Raw genomic sequence first — 21,020 nt, 5'->3', positions numbered from 1 at the left:
TTTCAACTACATATATATATTTTTTTTATCAATATAATTATGGTAAATATATTTAAAAAATAAAATAGTTTTTTGCTGTTTTAAATTTTTTTAATTATTTTCAATTATTATATAAAATTAATTACAAAAAATGAACAAAATAAAAATTTAAGTTAACTTAATTTTATTATTATTTTTAATAGTTTTTTTTTAATTTTTAATTTTTTGATTTTTTAATTTTTTTTAATTATTTTCAATTGTTACACAAAATTAATTACAAAACACAAACAAAAACGAAATTTAAGTTCACTTAATTTTATTTTTATTTTTTATTTCGGAGAATTGCAAAAATAATAAAAGTTAAATAATATATAAACCTAAAATCATTGAAAAACATATTTTCGTAAAGAATAAAAATTTTATGTAGTTGTGTGCGTACTTAAATAATTAAAAAATAATATTTAAACTAAATTAAGAAAGTTTAATGAATGTACATTAAAAATTTGAAAAATTACATATAAATATAGATATATGTATTTGAAGATATTACATATGTGCTTAGGTATATATATAAATACTTTTTTTGCAAACCAATTCAAAAAAAAAAAAAGGAAAAAGAATCGGAAAATTTATTGTATATTGAAATATGGGAAAAGCAGATGTAGAAAAAAAATCTTAAGTAGACGTACAAAAAGTATATATAAAAATCAAATTAAATTCAATATATAAATATATATATATTAATTTTTATTTAAATATATTATATAAAATTTAAATAATTACAAATTTGTTGCTCTCATCAAAGCAGCAGATTTGGCAACTTCAAACAAGGTATAAAACGTAAATTTATATTTAAAAATTATGTATAAGAAAATAAATTAATTCCGAAACTTAAAAATAATTCAAAGAGAAAGAAAGTTCTTAAAAAAACGTAAAATAAATTTATTTTGAATGGCATGAGAAAGTTGAACAACTTTAGAATTCCTTTTTTTAATCTTCAATTTTTGCCTATTTGATTGGTTGTCCTGAATTCAGGAGTAAATAACAACTCTGACTTAAATCGTTTCTTTTTTATTGAAATATTCTATTTCCTCCTTTTTTTAATTTGGCAACACTCAACTCACTCTCGGCCGAATTGTTGATATTTAAGCGCAAACGTTTTATTGTTTAAAAGTAAAATAAATTTTTTATTCATTGACTTTATTTATTTAATAAAAGAAAAGCGAAACATAAATAAAACAGAAATAATATTAAATAAAATACCAATTTTATTTTTCAGCAATTCGGCATCAAAAGCAAATAGACCGTAAAATTAAAATTCAAAAGCAGAGAGAATCCAACTCCGTAAATCGTGTAAAATAAAAATTGTAGAATAAAAATTTAAAGTCAGTAAAGGAAAGAATATATAAAAAATAAAATAAAATAAAAATTAATGAAATAAAATAAAATTAAATAAAATAAAATTAAATTAAATATTTAAAATGAATATGAAAATGAAAATGAAAAATGCAAATAAATTGAAAATTAATGAAAAGCAAAATCACGACAAAAATATACATATATATTTGCAATTTGCATATAAATTATGTATTAAATATGTAACTCTATGTAATAAATGAGAAACCGAAATAATTTTTGTATAAAGTATGAAGTAAAATAAAATTAAAAAAAAAGTATAAAAATTTTTGTTTTTATTTTGCGAAAAATTTGTTGCCTTATAGTAGAAGGAATTTTATATATGTAATAGTGTACCCGTAATCATATATAATGAGGAAATGTTTAGAATGTTCAGAATTTTAAAGAAGTGTATACAGTGTTACCATCTATGATAAGGAGTCGGATAGAAATGGAACCCTGAAACATCTGCTGTGTTACTACCCGGTTCTCTCGAGAACTCCATAAAAATAGTTGGCGAAATCAGTTTTAACGGACTGGAACCTGAGGTTTCTGTAGAAATTCTAATTAAATTCGCTAAAAACACGGCAATCTTAATCGATGCACACTATCGCTAAAAATGAAGACTCTGATTTGGTATCGCAATGGACCTTAATGATCTACGCGTGACCTTTTTAGTCTTTTTAGTCTAACCGATACCACCATCTATGATATAGCTTAATAATGAAATGCAGCACAGTATTTCACTATCATTACTAGGTGTAACATATGCATAGATTTTAAGAGAAGTCTGTGGAAAAACATGGTCGGAATGGAAAACTGAATGCAATGAAATAAGTCTTCAATGTGTCTTAAAAATGATTTGAAAAGGACAAATAAGGAAAACACTTTATAAAAATTTTTTTATTAGGTTGATTTTCATTAGATCTCAATAGAAGTATGTTTGCATCGCTATCATTTGACTCTATAGCATATAATTAATTATATCGTAAACTTGTTCTGTGGACGATGTTGTTTTTCACTGAGAATAGTGTAGACCAAATGACGGCTAAACTACTTTATAGCTCAGGACACAGTATTAAGGTTACGTAAATATATATTTTATGCACATATATACATATGTATATATATGTAGATATATATATACATATATAGCAACTTACTTCCTTTAGTTTAGATATCCATTAACATCTCCAACTTCTTGATGTACGTACATTCCAAATTCAGTGAACTCTTTTTTTAGTAAGCATAAAGTATTAGTAACCACCATATAGAAACTACACTCGGAAAGATCAACTGTTTGGTATGTTTTTTAAGATACATATTATAGATCACAGACCGTGAAGGGTCATTATAATGAGAATATTAATCAAATATTTTACAAAAATGTTTGGCTCCTTTCGAGTAAGTGGAAAATGTGTAGAAGAGTTAGCTGATTTTTGTGCTACTCATACAGTCGGACATGAAAACTTGAAGTCTGAGTTTTGAGCCATTGTCTTATTCATTTTACCTCAATTCAAAACAGTATTTAATATTTTCTGTTCACTTCTTTTGGTATTTTTGATTGACGTATATAATGTGACAGCACATAAAACAACTCTTTGAAAAATGTTGATCATAATAGCACAAATTATAGCAGTAAGAAGGTTAACTGTACATTGAACTACTTCCTTTCGCTTATTGATGTCACTTGACCAAGAAGTTTTTTGTGACTCAACGCATTTAGGACAGATTAGACCTTAAACTTTTCTCTTGATGAATAGATAGTTTCACGAAATGTATGTCATATTCCATTGTCCCTTTAAAACCACATATCGTCTATGTTGAAATCATCGTATTTAAGCCCAAAAATCCCAATCATCATAATCTTATCTTGTGGTGTTTTTTTAATGACCCTGTTTTCATTTTCAGAAGAATCCAGTCTTAATACACTTCCAATTCACAAATCACACTAAATTGTTGTTTTTATAAATGTGAGTTTTGTAAACTGTTTCTTTATGTGGCATGATATATAAATCGTTATAAAGAATATTACGTTCGGTATCATAAGAAAGTCTGAGTTCTTAAGAACATTGTCCTAATGATTGCACTTAATTCGCATACACACGTCTCTTCACAGTATGGATATATTTAGTAATATGATTACTTTCCAATTCGGATTCCTTACATCCCGACGTTTATTTTTGTATTTAAATTCGATCGTTTCTATATGCAATGGAACTATGAACTATGGAAGACAAATACTAATTTAGTGGAAATTCTAAGATTCCCTATTACCCTGTATATTACTTAACAAAGCAACATGCACTATTTTTTAAAATAGAAATAATAAATTTTGAATTTACTTACAAAATATATTATATTAAAAATCATTTCATTTTATTTCTTGTATGAGAAAACTACAAATTCATAGTTTCTGGCCACATTTAACTTAAAATTATATATATTTTTGATTTCTGTAAATTTCTGTAAATATGTTTCGACAAAATTTAAAACATTTAAATTGTTTAAGCGTCTTGGGCTTTTCCAAGGAAAAGAAAAAACCAAGTCCAAGTCCGTTTACCTTAAGGGAAAATACCGCGACAATTATTAAGCCGAGAACATTACCATTGGATGCTTATCTCTCGAAGTTATCTTTGAAATATATGTTCCTTGGAGACCAACGAAGTGATCTTGTTCCAAACGCAATCAATACTAAAGCGACTGTTGTACCAAATTTTAGCACGGTTGAGAAAGGTAAGAAAACTATCGAACTCGGAAGTCGAAAAGTCTAAACTTAGTCTATTACTTAAAAAAGTCTAAAAAAAAAAAAAGCCACACAATCATAAAATTTTTTTTCATAATTTTTTTATTTAATTTATTTATGATTTCTCTGACAGAGTTAGCTGAGATCATGAATCTTATCAATCACGTCACCAAACCAGATGAATGTTGGAAACTGTATCAAGCGTTGTATAAATCAAATCAACTTAATAAGGAAAAGAAACCGAGAAATATGTGCAAAACATTAAAAATATCCTTATTCCAGATACAGTGTAATACATTTGAAAGAATAAACAAAAGGAATATTATGGTTCCTTTTCGTTTTCCAAATGTACCAAACAAGATACCAAACAAATATGATTTGGAAGATAAGCAATCGCATACATTGGAGACCTATAGATCACTGTCGCAAAAGAGCAAGAAGATATCAGCACCACTTAACACTATGGTTATTGCTGTTAATGAAGGTCAAGTTAAGGACAAAGATGATGAATCTACGAAGAATAAGGAACCTTCCAAATGTACATTACTAAGTAGTGACGACGCGGTTTGTTATCTCATGTTTCTTTAGAAATCAAGCAAAAAGGCAATAGTTCCCCTATTGGAGGTATTCGGTATCTCTAGAATAATGTTTTCTTTATTACCAGCCATATTGAGTAACTGGAAAGAAGGGGAGCTCAAATCATATTTCCAAAACCTATGTCAGATTCATGTTTTCATGCATTCTCAATAGCAAAAGGAGGGAATTGGCAACGATGCGGTGTTCATGATTGTGATTACAACATGTCATTTGGAAATGAAAATTCATCTTGGATTCCAGTAGTGAATAGACGTTATTTTTGTATTCAAATCCCATAAAGTATATTAAATTGTTTGTAGTGAAATTATGAAATTCGGATTCCACTAATAAAGTTTTCCATACGACATACAAACTTACTGAAATTACTATAATTTTTGTCTATATTCAGAATGTTATTATATTTTCACTCAGAGATATTTTAAGCATATTTTTTGAAATATGTTTGTATCTATGCGTCCGATTAGTTCTAATATTACCAACTTTCTATCTAGAATTGCGTGAAACATAATAACAAAACGGCTTACTAAGCTAAATGAAAAGGATTGAATCTTCGTTTCACTTCACCTACTAATGTACCTAGTATATAAACTTTCTTTTTACAACAAAGTTCAGATATTTTAAAAAAATATTACTCCCCTACAAGCTCTAAACCACACGCTGACCTAGACAAAAGTCGTTTGGTTACTCGAGGAACAACCAACGACACAAGCCTTGACCGAAAATAGTATGAATATTACTTTAATTGAATTTTAAAAAAAATGAATAAGTAGGAAACGGTATTAGGCATTATTGATAGGTTTGATAAATGACATACCAGAAAAATTGTAGTCCTATTACGAATAAAAATTGCTTTCCAACTAGGGATCATGTTATGTAGAGTGTCATGGACTCGTCAAAATTGGCTCGTTTGGGTTATGACGAAATTGATATTATGCAGAGTGTCTCAGTAATTGTAATAATTTGCTACTAAAAGATACAAATGTTGACATTTATTACTAAACAATACTGCTTTGTCTAAGTAACCAGATAGCCTAGACTCTCATAACTAAATTAGAACCGACATATTATTTTCTCTCTCACTTTTAATTTTATAATATGCATTGAAACAACAATTTGGATTTTGATGACCCCATGACACACATGCGAGATAACGCATCGCATCTTAAATCGATGGGGACAGCGGTCACTTTATACTTCAAATAGCTCTTCAACCTGGTACATTCTCCTGATCAGACTTAGTGGCTACTACCCATACGCAAATGTAGACAAAAAAGCTTAAGGACTTTTTTATGCCTAGAGTATTAATATTTAAGAAAGTTCTTCGAATATACTTCGAATAGCTCTTCAATCTGGTACATTCTACTGATCAGACTTAGTGGCTTCTACGTGTACGCAAATGTACCTTCTGCTCAAAAAGTACTCGGATATTATAAATAAAACACTCAAATTTAAATTTTATTCCAAATTTATATTATCTCTTTCAAAATATGCTCCTTCTGAAGCGATACACATATGCCAACGCTTAACCCAATCTTCCACACACTTTTCGCAGGCCCGTGAAGGTATGGCTTTTAGTTCCTTCGGCGAGTTCTCTTTTACCGATTCAGTCGACTCAAACGCTTACCACGAAAGGGCAATTTGAGTTTCGGGAACAGTTTCGGGAATTGTCGCACGGAACCAGATCTGGCGAATATGGTGCCTGAGCGATGACAGTGGTGCCGTGTTTGTTCAAAAAATCGTGTACAACAAGAATTTTCCATAAAAAAAATTGCTAAATTCACTTGAGATAGTCTCATATTAGCAAACTAACAAATAAACTAATTGACAGATGGCGCTTAAATTTGTACGTCAAGAAAGGGTGTACCAACATAACAAAACAATTTTTGAAAAAGGTCTATTACTTAAGGAGTAGTTAACAAACAACAAATTTCGGATACTTTTTGAGCAGATATTCTCCTGATCAGACTTAGTGGCTACTATCCATACGCAAATGTAGACAAAAAAGTTCAAGGACTTTATTATTGCCTAGTGTGAATATTTAAATAAAGTTCTTCAAACACTTCTTTTATAAATTAAAGTCTATTGATTGGATAGACTAGAATAGAATAGAAAAACTTTCAATAGACAATAGAAGTGTATTGAAGAAGTTAACTATAGATCGCTAAATGTGCATCATCCGTAATAAGATAATGACAGGATGTGTTATTAAAAAATTTTTGACATTTAGATCGACAGAAGGCTCTATTGCATTTTTTTATGAACCTACGTAGAATACAGGGTGATCTACAAAATTGTGTTATTAATTATTATTAGTAAACATAATGAAACCATGTTGTAAAGTTTCGAAATAGCTCATTCTTTAAGGACATTTTAACGATTTGATATTTTAAGACTTAATTATAGAGTTTACTTTTATTATTAAAGCTCAAAAAAATATATTACAAAAAAGTTATTTCTTTTTTTTGTTTAAGGAGCGTAAAGAAAACAGTATTAAAATAAATTTTTTTTATAATTTATTCAAACGATGATTCTTACTATTGTCTTAAGTATACCGGATATAATTAAACAAATTCCAGATATTGCGAATGTGTAAACATAATTTCCAGTGCAAAGGCGCATATATGCAAAAACCAAATATGCGATAAAAACTGCAATTGCCGTGGCAATGCAAGACAATGAATAAGCGTTACTTAGGTTTTCGAATCCGACTAATTGCTCAAGCCCCACAGTTAAGCGTATCGGATGCAAAGCTTATGTAAAGACATATAAATATAAATTAATAAGAACGTTGTTAAATATTCTATGCACTTACCAGGTGCAATGCCAAAAAAGAAAGCATAAAGGCATTGAAGGCATACATTGGTTCGACCATAAAATGCACTTATGCTCAACGCAATTCCACTAAATATTACGCAAACACAGAATATTTCTAGTATGTCGTCTGCATTGAAATAGACCACAAATCCACCAGAAATACTAAAGAGCATTATTGATATCCCGATAATGCAACCTGGTAGAAGCTCATAGGGATGTTGTAGCTTGGAATGAGCTACAATCATTTTTAATGCTTAAAAATTTTTATACATGACCTAGAATAATTAATACAAACCATAGGAGTAGATATAGGGTGTTGTGAATCCTAATGCAAAGAAAAACACTGCTGTTAACATAAGTAGATACTTTGGCATAGTTAACAGTTTCAGATTGAGGAGCACACTAAGCGTAAACGAAAGTTTCACGCAAAATTTCATTACAGATCCACCGTATCTACCTATTCGCCGACTCCATACCATGGATAGAATATAATGTGTAGTAAGCGTCTAAAAATATTCTTTTTTAGTTTAAAATGTATAAAAATATTGCACTTTCATATCACTTACTTACATCATCTTCATTGGCAATCAGAAATAGTGAGGATTCTTGCAATAGCAGAAAAGCATCTTCAGGAAATATATATTTCACTGGCCCTGTATAGAAAATATCTTTTATTTCGATAAGATCGGGTTTCAAAATATGGTTGCTCGAATAAACATGCACATCTTCGAATTTACAAGGAGCCAGTAAAATGCGTTCACTTAAGCCAGGAGTAAACACTGTTGGTGGCGTAAACGGAACTAAAAAATGTTATAAAATATAAAAAAACTCATATGCATTTGGTTACAATAATATATGTATTAATATTAAGACATCCAATATTTTATATCAATAGCTTATAGATTTAAATGTATTTTGAACGGGTAATACTTGTGACAATTTCGATGATAAATAAACCATCAAATGACTTTTTATGCTTGCTCTGCATAGAGTAAAGATACAATACCTTTTCGAAGACATATCTGTTACCTAAATTTTACTACTAGAACTAGAACTATGGTATATAAACTATTGTTATTATAGTTCAACAAGGCATTACTATATCGATATACAGTTATTTTAGAAATACTTTTCGATCTACCTACGTTACCTTTGAGTTACAACCACAACTTATATCTCAAAATACTCCCAGTATATCTAGAAATGTTCCAATAAATTAGCTTTTAAGATATTTTAAGAGTGCAACCTGACACTTCTATAAACTAGGCCAAGTCCCTAACATCACAGGATAACAACTCAGACAGGTCGGCAGGAAAAGGGGAAGAGCAATAACACATTAGATGCAGCACGGTCTCCTCCTCCTCATTCTGCAAATTAGAAAAAGGTAATTTTTTCTCACTATTTCAGAAAGAAGAGAAGAAAGAAGAAAGCTATATTGCGATCATCTACCTGGCTATAACAATAGAAATTGCTTATATGGACTTTTAACATAAAACGGTATAAGGACTGTGTGTGCGACTGAGTGAAAATATTAACAGAATTATTACAGAAATTTTGACAGGGCACTGACACTATCATCTTTGAAAACTGGCAACTTGCGCTAATATCAGATGATACCGCAAGTTCCCAGATGAAAAATATCAGATGAAAAAAATTATAGTTTCAATACAACAACTCATAGAAGTACTTGGACTGGAAGAAATACTCTAAACCAATACATTTGTAGGTTGCATTATTAATATTATAATAATAATAATAATAATAATAATAATGAATCCACTGTCTAAGAGAATCCTACATGACCATATACGACAGTGTACGTTTTAATATAAATAAATTAGATATCTTTCATAAAATCTTAACGCCTTACCAAATAATTCTCCAATTTTTTTATTCTCAAAAGTAATAGTATGTACATCACTTAGTTTTCTGACTGGTACCTCTCTTGGAAATTCTTCTACCATCATTGAGCCAAGAGATGTAGTTGGTATCTTTGTTTAAATATATTTTGAAAAATGTTTTATGTTTTACAAACATAGATAATAACTTACTTCAATTTTAAAAATCCTTTTAGGTGTTATTTTCACGCGTTTAAGTAATATAAGAAATAATATTCCAAATAATATGGAATGACATTTCATAACTTGTCTCCAATTGTACTCTGCTAGTATATAATTGTTTACGAAGAAGAAGACTACCAAGCCAGCTCCAGTACCTGAACATGTCATCGCATATGCAAGCGAACGGTATTTTTGAAAGAAGAGACTTATGCGTAAAATTGAGGATATATACAGAATTGATAAAGCTGGTCCGCCTGTGTTATTTAAAAATAATATTATTTTAAAATTATATTTTCATATACATTTCTAAAAAAATTGAAAACTTAATTACAATATAAGAGAACTTAAGAACAACAATTAATTATCTGTATAGAGAATTAATCTGTCAAGGGCGTGTATAGAGACTCAGTTAAAGAGAGGATTTTTAAAAACTAATTCCAGGTTCAGATGAGAATGTTTGAAAAATATATATAGTATGTTATCTATTGTAAAATTTTTTAAAATTAATAAAACACGCTGTTACAATCGGTTCATACTTGCTGAAGTATTAATCTCAAAAATAATATATATACAAATATAATATATAATATAAATTTTTTGAATTTTTCCAATACTTACCTAAAATGCTAAAACTAAGCAGTAAAGTTTCAATTTGTGTACAATAAGATGCTCCAAACATTGCGATTGCTGCAAATGATGCTCCACATAAGTTTATACGATAAAAACCATAGCTATTGAAGAGGGCAGTTGAGAATGGCATGCATAAAAAAAACAAACCTATCAAATAATAATATTAACTATAATTTAATAATAACAATGAAAGCGATTTCAATACCAAGAGTTTACCAATTTGAACCGTGGGAATAAGTGTAACTTTCACATCAGATAATCCGAGATCAGCAGATATATGTGGCAATATTGGGCCAATAGCGTAAAGTATTCCGCTAACGAGTAATTGGCATAGAAACGATATCAGTGTTACAATCCAACCTGTACCACCATCTGGAGGTAGAATAAAATATAACTAAAAATAAAATGGAATTTTTGAAAATGCAAATAATTGTGTGACTTTATATCGGTATACTCAAGCATACCGATATAACATAAAACTTACGAAATGTCCTTCTTCTCTTAGCTCAGTATAGAGTACAGAATCTGTACCATAAATTTTAGATGAATCACGTTTAGCATATCGATTACCATAAGAACCGTATTGCTTAGCAATTGCTTTATGTGTGATCATTGTGGTTTCTGATATTCTTCTTTCTGCTACTGCATTTCTCAGTGGATCTGACGTTAGATCCTCATCTTCAGGGAAAAGTTCTTCTTTAAGTCTAGGATATAATACTTTATCAGTTGGTTCTATGTATCCTTCTCCATATGTGATTGAGTCAGTGTATCCTGTTTCAGTTAAATTTGAATCCATTGAAGGTAGCGATTGGTAACTTAAATCTCTTGAGTTTTCTAAAAAACTTACCTCTCTTTGATACTTAACGTTGCTTAATAAAAATATTACAAAATATTATTTAAATGAATGTTGGTTATATGAAAAAATTATTTAAAAAAGCCTTTTAAAAATTTGCAGTAAATATTTTGGTTAATATTATTATGCTGACTAAGGGAAAATACTATTAACAATTATCGATTTAACAATTTAAATCTCTAAGTGTGTTGAAACTGAAGCTGTCCAGTTCTCTTATCTAAGCTGCTATATTATAGAAATGTTTTCTCTAATGGCAGCCACAGCTTTTTATAAAACCAAACAAGAATCTGCATAGTTTCTTTAAAAAAACAAACAAAAGATTATTAATAGCTACTTTAGGTATATTCGACTAACCAGTAAACTTCTCAGTCTAAAGGAAGCTAAAGAATGGAAAAATCTATCGGTAGCTACTCATTTAAATTATATCATTGTCTTCTGACTTTTTTTGATTGCTGCATAACATATAATGTATATCAGGGCTGTCTAAAGCACGGTTCACGGGTCTCATGCGGCCCGCGACTAATATTTGTGCGACCCGCGATATGTTTCTAATCTACCACACTGAAGCAAATTTTTCTTTGTTATATTTTGGTAGCATTACATTATTTTATGTTTATAATATCCTAAAAAAATGTTAGCTTAAAATTATTTAATAAAATATTATATTAACGCCGTATTTTTTTCTCCGGTACGATTATGAACGTATGTATTTATTTAATATTCAATGAATTGAATTGGCTCGCGATCTTATCTGGTCTGGAGAACTCTATTGCAGATCATCTTACATTACATATATATGTACTCTGCATTATTTTTAATATATGTATATATATATATATATTTAATAATTATCACTTCAACTTTAAAAACAGAAAGTTACTTTATACGCAAGTAATTAGATCTGCACTACTGTACGGATGTGTTACATATAGCAAAGTCTCAAATAATACTTTAAAGCAATTACAGGTAGCTCAAAATCTGGCTTTAAGAAAACTGTTTAAGATTCCATGGTATATTAGATCAACAGACATACATAGAGATCTTAAGATTGACTCAGTGAAAAAATATATCAGAGACAGAGCTCTAAACTGTCAAATAAATTAAGTGTTTTTTTTTTAGCCTAGTTAAAGTCTAGTGTAGGGTAGAGATAAGCCCCCCAGCCATTATAGAGTAAAGGTGCGTAATAGCACTAACTCAAGAAGAAGAAGAATCAAGAATATATATATATATATAATATATATATATATATATATATATATATATATATATATATATTATATATATATATATATATGTACATATATATACATAATTGTTCTAATGAAAAAATCACTGACTGGTACTTCTATATGAGTGGAGTTCTATCTAAAGGAGACTTCAATGATATAATAATCGTATATAGTTTTGGTTATGGTAAAATAATAAAAGCTTCCTATTTTATTTTAAATATGTGATGGTCACTTATCACATTGTAGGTCCTAAGATATTATAATTAACAATAGTGACAAAAAGTGTAACCTAAATGAATAATATAAAATATGAGGTTCTTTTAGTAGAACAACTATATGGAGTGACGAGTGTTATGCGTAATCAATATAAACAGTGAAACTTACTCCAATGAAGACTTTTTACTTTCACTTTGCCCAGTTTCATCAGTGTCTTCGGGTTCTTTAGATTCTTTAGACTCTCTCGCATTATCATTATTTTCTTTCTTACTTTCCTCCGTATTTTCTTCATTATCATTATTTTGTTCACTATTTTCACTATTTCTATGCTGATTATTTTTATCCACATTTTTGTTTTTTTCCTCTTCACTCATTGATCTTATAGTTTCCGCAAGTCAAATCAAAAAAAGCAAAAAATATATTAGGATGAAAATTAAATAAAAAAACATATGAATTTTAAATCGATGGTAGTAATGATTTTATTTTGACAATTATTGAAAATGTTCGTTCACTTTTTTTATACTATTTTATACCTTTTTTTATTTGATATTCCTGTCATTCTCAGAAATACATTACTTAAAGAAGTTCTTGTAACCGTTGCGTCAGGCAATGCACTATCTGCCTACAGGAGCGAAAATCCTGGGATCTAGAAAGCAAATAACATGAAAGGATTCTGGTTTCAATAAAACTATGACATTTCTTACTGCATGGGGGAGTAGTCGTTCTTTCTCAGAGTTGTTAGGCAGAAGTCTGTTGTACCTCAACCTTGTTCTTGAAGAGAATACCGTAACTGTGTGGAAGGCTGTAAGTCCACGATTATATTCGATCTCACTGATATTAGCTCCATAGCAAAAGGTGTCGATATCTCTATGATAAAATGAGAGAGATCGACGAATGCAATTTGGAGGCAGATCTTTACTAAACATAACGCAATTGAGGACTTTTCAACACATACATACTTTTTCACTGCATATTATATATTAAAGTTTTCCAAATGTATTTCTCAAATTTTTAAGAATATTCCAAAGCCATTCTCTAGTATTCTCGAAAACACTATTCACAAATAAGGAATATATTTTATCTTTTAAATTTGGTAAAAATGTGAAAAAAAACTTCAATTGAGTAACCAAATCTCATAGTCATATCACGTATTTTGCGTTGTTTTTAACGCTCATACTACTTTGCCAGGAAACTTTTCGCACCACGAAGTGCTCATCTATTCTCATATCCTTGTGATAGACGAGACAAACTTACTAACAACAACAACTGTGAAGACTTTAAGCCAAAACGGATACATAAATTCGTACAGAAACACGAAGTATACTTTTGTTTTCAAGATATTCTGAACTTCCAACGCTAGCTAAACATGCCCACACTATCACCTGCAGCCAAATTGAAATACCAGATATGAAGATAGTAAGTCCATGAGTGTATCACTCGCTATACATACCAGTGCGAAGGAATGCAAACTTGTCAATAAAATTGAATGCTCTGTCGAATACCAGCAAAAGCGATGGAGCCAAATATGTTTCCATTTAATTTCCTGTAAGCTAGCGAAGATATTTCGCGGGATATTTGGAGAATTCCACATGAAGCATGGAAAATGTTTGCCATTCCGTAGCAACTGAACATTTTCCACTTAATACTGAAACACTGCAACTGTAAACACTCCACAAAGTAACACAACCGAATATTAGGGCTTATTTGGAAATAAATAGCGAAATTTTGTTTATCAATTTGAAAATGCAAAATTGCATATTTTTGCAAAGTTGCATTGCGAATTTCAACTTCTGACATGCAAATTCCAGCAGCCATGGAAGCTGCGATTCTCGTTCAATCGCTGGTGTCGGAGTTAAATGCTCTGAATTCTAGCTTTCAAAGTGTCCATATTTTTGAAAATTTTAGTACCAAGTTTGGTTTTAGGAAATATATTCAAGCATATTTAAAATATTTTCATAAAACTGGAATGCAAATTATTCTCACATTCAACAGGAGGTGAATATTAAAGAACATGGAGGAGGGAATTCATATTTGCGGGTAGATGTATTTAATTGGTAAACTCATCATAATTATTTTTCTATTAAAGTGACATGAATGATTTTTCACAGTACTAATACTAATCCTAATCACAGACAATCCTAAATAATGCTTATCGGTTTTATGTTTAATTTCATTAGGACTCATACTTATAGCTCCATTATTTCCTGTACATTCATCGCAATCAACCCTTAAAACTTTCGAGTATGGATATTACAGTTACTATATGTATCTACTACACATTCAAAATAGAGTCGGTAATAAGATGAATCTCTGTGCAGTTATTAAACATTATTAAACAACATCAATAACAAGGAAGTATATGTAGTCGTTCGCACGAAACATGCGTGGAAGCAGCTGGTATACAAAAATATGTTGATGCTTTTCTAGGTGCCAGATCAGATTAGAATCAATGCCAATAAATGTGTAGACAAACTTGTAAGGACCAAATTGTAAGCCACACAGTTCTATACAGTACCGTAACGTTATTATAAAATGAGTTGTAAAATAAGTTTTTAATAGATCTAATAGGTCTGTGATCGAAAAAAGCCATAACAGACGCTATTCGTCAGGTAATTGCGAAACTAAAGAGCTGGTTTATCTATACAACTACGGTAGTGCATCGCTCTTCAGAACTGAGGTTGTTAGAAAGTTATCTAGCCACTTATCATGATCTCTCTTTTTCCCAACAAAATAGGTCTGTTTCAGGAAATAGACTTTCGACCTTACTTAGAAGCGGATGGGACCTCTAGTTACAATTAGAGATAAAAATTATTGGACCTGAAGATCCCGCACCTACCTGATGTTAAAATTCACCCACCTAATGTTTTTTTTCACTTCAATATCTGACAAAGTGGCTTTCATTTGAAGAGTGGAGTTAACTTCTGTTTGATTAGGGTCAGTTAGAAGCACAAAAAATAAGAGCTCAATGCTCTGCTCTAGGAAGTTCCAATACCTCATATATTTTCTATTCTATTGTATATACGTCACAAATCTACAAACTGATTTTTGTTATCGAGGTCTATAATAGGTAAGATATCAAAGATACGGTATCATGCATGATTAAAATATTCAAACACCTATTATAAACTGTCTAGAGTTAGGTTAGGTTGAAGTGACGGTTTTGTGCGCAAAGCTCATTCTAGCTGAAATAATGTCCAATTGTGATACCACGGAGCGTTGTTCATATGCATACCAAAATAAATTATAAACGCGTTCCCCATTCAAGTGAAAGTGAACTCGTGATAGCCTGATAAGGCTATAAACTTGGCCAAGTTCCTAATTTTTCAGAAAATTAGAGTATTGGAAAATAGGAAATAAAGATTTTCAATCTTCTCCTAGCCAGTTTATTTTTCGTCCACATAACCACAATTCCGACAAAACTTATTATAAGTTGGACTCAATCTCACAGCTTGTCTTCATAATATCGTAGTGCTGAACAGGTTACTCCTTAATTAAAGCAACTAACTGGTACGTTTCTTGTTCACTTTGAAATAGTTGACCTTTGAGATCTGATTGTAGGTTTTATCTGCCCAATTATGCTTAGCTATACTTAGATATTTTGATTATTGAATTGGCCGTCGCAAGAGGCATACCAATATCTGAGTATTGAAAATCGGGTGCCTACCTTAGTAAGTTCATCTGCCAAGCTTTTCCTGTGTCCAGGTACTCATAAAAGCAGAACATTGGTGAACCTATCTAGATAATTAAGAGAAGCACAGCATTGTTGAACTATTAAAAATATAGTTGCAATGTTTACCAGAAGCCTGATGTAAGCTTAATTGTCCTAGAGGACTATGATATTTACACCAGGAATCATGTCAGACAGGACTCATTTTGCTGCATATTAAATCACTATTATTTTTGTCTGAAATACACTGCATTGAATTCTTAGTGGAAACGTGATGTTAAGTCTTAATTCATACGAAAATATGCAACCGTCTGCTATTTCATCTACATTAGATTCGTCAGTGTAAACATCCACTAAGTCAACAGAAACTACTCTATCTGGATTTCAGTCATCTTAACCTGGGTATAAGAAAGCTAAGAACTGCCTTGATGATAACAAATAATGATTAAGATCTATGACCGACGAAGTACAACAAAGAAACTGAAAGAGCTAAAGGATATATCCCGAATATTCTAAAAGGCGGCATAAAAAATCTATAATTAGTTTATTTAATTAATTAAAAGCCTACTTCATTAAATGTCTTGATATTATAAATGCTTAAATGAATAGTTAAAATTCATAATAAATTCATGAAAGGGAAAGAGTTTTTAATCCTTGAAATAACTGAGTAAAATTATAACTTAATTTCGTTTTATTGTTCCGTGTCCTTTATTTAAAAAAAAAAAGAAAAAAAACAATATTAAATAAACTTTACTATACACCCAAACCGTAAACAACAGCAACAATAAAACTAATTAATTAAGGCTTTATCGAGTTTAAAGTTTAACAATTCGTGAGGTGCTCCATGCACCACGGAGCGTGTATCTAGAAGTGGTTTCAGGATGTAAACACACCAAAACTTTGAAGTAACAAAAAAAATAAAATAAATATATAAACATAAAATAAAATTAAAATAGGAAAAATTGGTACAAAAATTTTCTGGTGGAACTGAAACAGTGAAATGTAGAGAATCTGCACAACGGTGGGCTCCTCTTATTGGCGGCTCGGAGCAGTTTGCCTCTTTTTAAATGCAGCGATGCAGCAGGAAGTGCAATAAAATCGCCAAGTGGCTATTGACCCATATTTTTGTTATGATGACTTTCATGAATATGCAACACTGGCGGGCAAATTACATTTTTGTGTTTTTACTTTCATTTTGCAAACAGAATATTTCCGTTTTCATTAATTTCAACTTTTTGAATTATTTACTCACCTACTCACGCTTTTCAGTGGTTGAAGGTGTGGGTGCCTTAAAGTTTTTTTTACTTCATCCGAGATTTGATTCAATACATTGAGATTAAAATATTTTATTGAAAAGAGTGGATTATGCTTTAATTAGAGTAGTACACATAAATTAATTCAATTATAATATTGGAAAAAGTTTATTATAGGTAAAAATCTAATTATTTATTCAGTATATTTAGCTTCAGAGGCTATCTTCTGGAAAAACAAACACAAACAAAAAAATTTTGACTTTCAAATAGATATATAGCCGATCTTAAAGTAGGTCTAGTGATTTCCCGTATAAGAAAAATATTTAGAGCTTTTATTAAAGCACAAGACGCATGTTAAGCGCAGGTGTTGAAGCTGACTGAGATTCCCTTATAAGTAAATCCTCTAAAAAGCAGTCCACTCAAAAGGGAGTTCATAACAGAGAACTGCAATGAGTACTTAACACTCGAACCATACTCGACTCATTGATTGTATTTCACCTAAACACTTTTATTTATTTTTTTTTTATGACTTTATTATGTATGTCTTTATTGAATCGTTTTTATATAAAGCCATATTTTATATATACCTATACATACTATACCATTTTATAAAAATGATGAATTTTTAATTATTTTAAGGGGCCTCTGCACAAATAGACAGGGCTTATTTACTAAATATCACGGCGCATAAGTTGAATTAAACAGGACAATCTTTAGAAAAGCAGAATGGCAGATCTATCATTCCGATTCAGTCTAGAGAAACACATTCTGACACTCATCGTCATATATTCGATATGAGATATATATCAAAAGAGAGGTTAAGTTATTCTTTTTAAAATCATATAAATTTCAAAATATTTTACAATGTAAGTTCTTACAATTTGGGATTGAAAAATATATTCCTTCAATTAGCTTATACTTAATAAACAATTAAGTATTTAGCTTATACTTTTTTAATTAAGTAATTTTTTAAAATTAAAGACATCATTAAATTGAGACTTGATTGTAGTTGGTAATGAAGTAAAACACATTTTATTTATCGATTAAAGTTTTTACATGGAAAATAGAAATATTGAAAGTGATGGAAATTACTATTAAGAGTTTCTTGATCATTAAATTAGTTAATTTCATAGTTAATTTCAGACACTGACAAAAGAACAAAAGTTAATTTTTTAACTATGCAATTTATTGTTGAATAGTCTTCTTTTTTAAGTAAATGGACTATACTAAAATAGCGTCATCAGATATCTAATTGCATCGACTGCATTGCGTCTATTGTAGAACTTGATTGTTGATAGAAAGGATACGTAGAATTAATCATGTGAACTGTTCTCATATAACGAATGCTTCGATTTTATTAAATTGAATTTACTCATCAATACTAACCTTATTATATTATATATAGACAAATTTTACGAAATCAATAAAGTATCGGTAAAAATCCCAAAATTTATAACTATAATCTAAGACATGAAGCAGCACAAAACACATTTCTCTTGAATTTCATTTATAAAATACATTTTCAACACATTTTTTATTTTTATTGAAAATCCTTTTTTCATTTGATATTATTTTTTTTTTTGCAATAAGAAATATTTTTTACTCTTTTGGGAATGTTAAAATTTATTCAAATTCAATAAATCGAATGCAACAATTTAATGATGCATAAATACGTTCACATGCCTTACGTGCGATGCGTTCCACAGAATAAATGGAGCTATTAAAATTGCATTGAAGACAAGTGCGCTCCACTTATGGGTTAACTGCACGTACTTTCATATCAATACCAATATATCTGGCGCAAGGAAATCGCACGTGAATATAGGTCTGTGCATAATATTGAGGTGAAATCGTACAAAACAAAAAAAAAAAATAGTAATAATAAATTGAAATTGGTGACATCGTCGATTCCATGCAATGTTTAAGAATTTATTGGATAAGTTAAAATAGTACAATTACAATAAAATAGAAATTTCAATCGAAATATTTTATAACTAAAATTGTTTTATTTCGCAAAGAGAACTGCTCTTTGCAAGAAGTTCTAAAGAATATCATAATTTCAGTATAAACAAAATAAATATAGGTAAATAAAATTTTAAATAAAGTTCACGAAATTAATGTTAAATATATCCTTACCAAGCTACATAAAAAATTGTATATCTTCCAACTTGGTTTTGATAATGATTTCAAAATTATTTGTTGGAATATCACCTTCTTATTATTCTTAACACCATCTTCTTATAATAGTACAATATTATTAGTAGTGTTGCATTATATCCTAAGTGCGAAACTTTATTTTGTCTATTATAAATAGACAAAAATTGATATGGATTGGTCAATCATAGGAACCCGGTCGTAGATGATAATAAGTCGTTTAAGTATATCACAGAAACATACTACTTTGAAGAATGTGGAGATGCATGAAAATTATAAACTGTGTTAAACCAATATTATTTACTCTATTATAAATAAACAAAAAGGGATAAAGATAAGTCATTGAAAGTAAGCCGGTCACATAACACTGTTACTTGACTTTGAAAACCTCACCGTTGATGATAAAAAGAATTCCAAAAATATCATAGAAAAATACTTCTTTGAAAAATATAGAAGATGCATGGAAATTATAAAATGTGTCAAACCAAATATTATTAACTTTATTATAAATAGACAAAAAGGGATTGAGAGTGGTCACTGAAAGGAAGATAAACTCAACGGTCGAAGATGAAAAGACGTTCAAAAATATCATAGAAACATACTACTTTGAAGATAATGGAAGATAAACTGTGTTAAACCAAATCTTATTTACTCTATTATAAATAGACAAAAAGGGATATAGAGTGGTTACTCAAAGGAAGCTGGTCACAGAATACTGTTACATAACTTTGAAAGCATCAACGTTCAATGATAAAAAGGCGTCCAAGAATAGCATAGAAACATGTATGAAAATTATTTACTATATGAAACCATTAGCTACCAACTGCATTCGCTGTAATATTATAATAGAACGTCACGGTTTTGAGTGGAGCTGAATAAAATAATGAATAAGAAAATAAAAAAATACATCGGCTCATACTTTAAAAGTTGCCTTGGCTTAAATATACACATTGGGCTTGGAATCAATTGACTTACACCCTGCTGCACCAGCTCTGACGAAAAATTCTCGCGTTAATTCCATTTTTTCTCGTACAGTCAATTTACAAATCACTGCAAATACTATTTGTCTTATCTCCTTTGACAAAAAGTATACGGTAGGTTATGTTTAATTAAACAAACATTCCAAACTTTCATATGTAAATGTCAGGTCACACCTGAGAACAATCAATGTTGCCAATTCTCAAAATATAAATAGGTACCCTCGTATTTCTTCTTTTCACTGTGGCTAAAACAGTTTTGTAATACAGTAAGTTTCACTTAATATTGGGAATACAGAAAGCTAAGTAATCAAATAAATTCATACTATTTTATATAAATATTATAATTTTTATTGAATGTTCAATACAAAAAAATAGTATTGAAATTTAAAAATTTAAACTTAAAATTTAATTATTTATCATTATAATATAACACAGCAAATGAATTTG

At 29.7% G+C, this 21,020-nt stretch overlaps 2 protein-coding genes across 3 annotated transcripts; one reads left to right on the top strand and one right to left on the bottom strand.

Moving 5' to 3' along the window:
• Nucleotides 1-3,774: 3,774 nt before the first annotated feature.
• On the top strand, nt 3,775-5,079 carry LOC119682206. Its single transcript, XM_038095576.1, has 2 exons — nt 3,775-4,110; nt 4,254-5,079. Exons 1-2 carry the CDS (start codon nt 3,849-3,851, stop codon nt 4,706-4,708), a joined length of 717 nt encoding a protein of 238 aa, XP_037951504.1. The 5' UTR covers nt 3,775-3,848; the 3' UTR covers nt 4,709-5,079.
• A 2,134-nt stretch (nt 5,080-7,213) lies between these two features.
• On the bottom strand, nt 7,214-12,964 carry LOC119684743. Of its 2 annotated transcripts, XM_038098851.1 has the most exons (10): nt 12,688-12,964; nt 10,706-11,090; nt 10,438-10,615; nt 10,210-10,368; nt 9,583-9,845; nt 9,402-9,522; nt 8,102-8,331; nt 7,827-8,037; nt 7,530-7,766; nt 7,214-7,467 (listed from the first exon to the last, which is right to left on the bottom strand). In XM_038098851.1, the coding sequence occupies exons 1-10, from the start codon at nt 12,891-12,893 to the stop codon at nt 7,235-7,237; spliced, it is 2,223 nt and encodes a 740-aa protein (XP_037954779.1). In that variant the 5' UTR covers nt 12,894-12,964; the 3' UTR covers nt 7,214-7,234. The 2 variants fall into 2 exon arrangements, with proteins under 2 accessions (XP_037954779.1, XP_037954780.1); XM_038098852.1 differs by lacking the exons at nt 7,214-7,467; nt 7,530-7,766 and having other exon boundaries at nt 7,890-8,037; nt 8,098-8,331.
• Between the last annotated feature and the right edge of the window lie 8,056 nt (nt 12,965-21,020).

Source organism: Teleopsis dalmanni, chromosome 2, assembly GCF_002237135.1.
Source record: "Teleopsis dalmanni isolate 2A chromosome 2, ASM223713v2, whole genome shotgun sequence".
Taxonomy (NCBI): Eukaryota; Metazoa; Arthropoda; class Insecta; order Diptera; family Diopsidae; genus Teleopsis; species Teleopsis dalmanni.
Note: the sequence above shows the minus strand (reverse complement) of the source record. Positions and strands in the feature narration are given on the sequence as shown.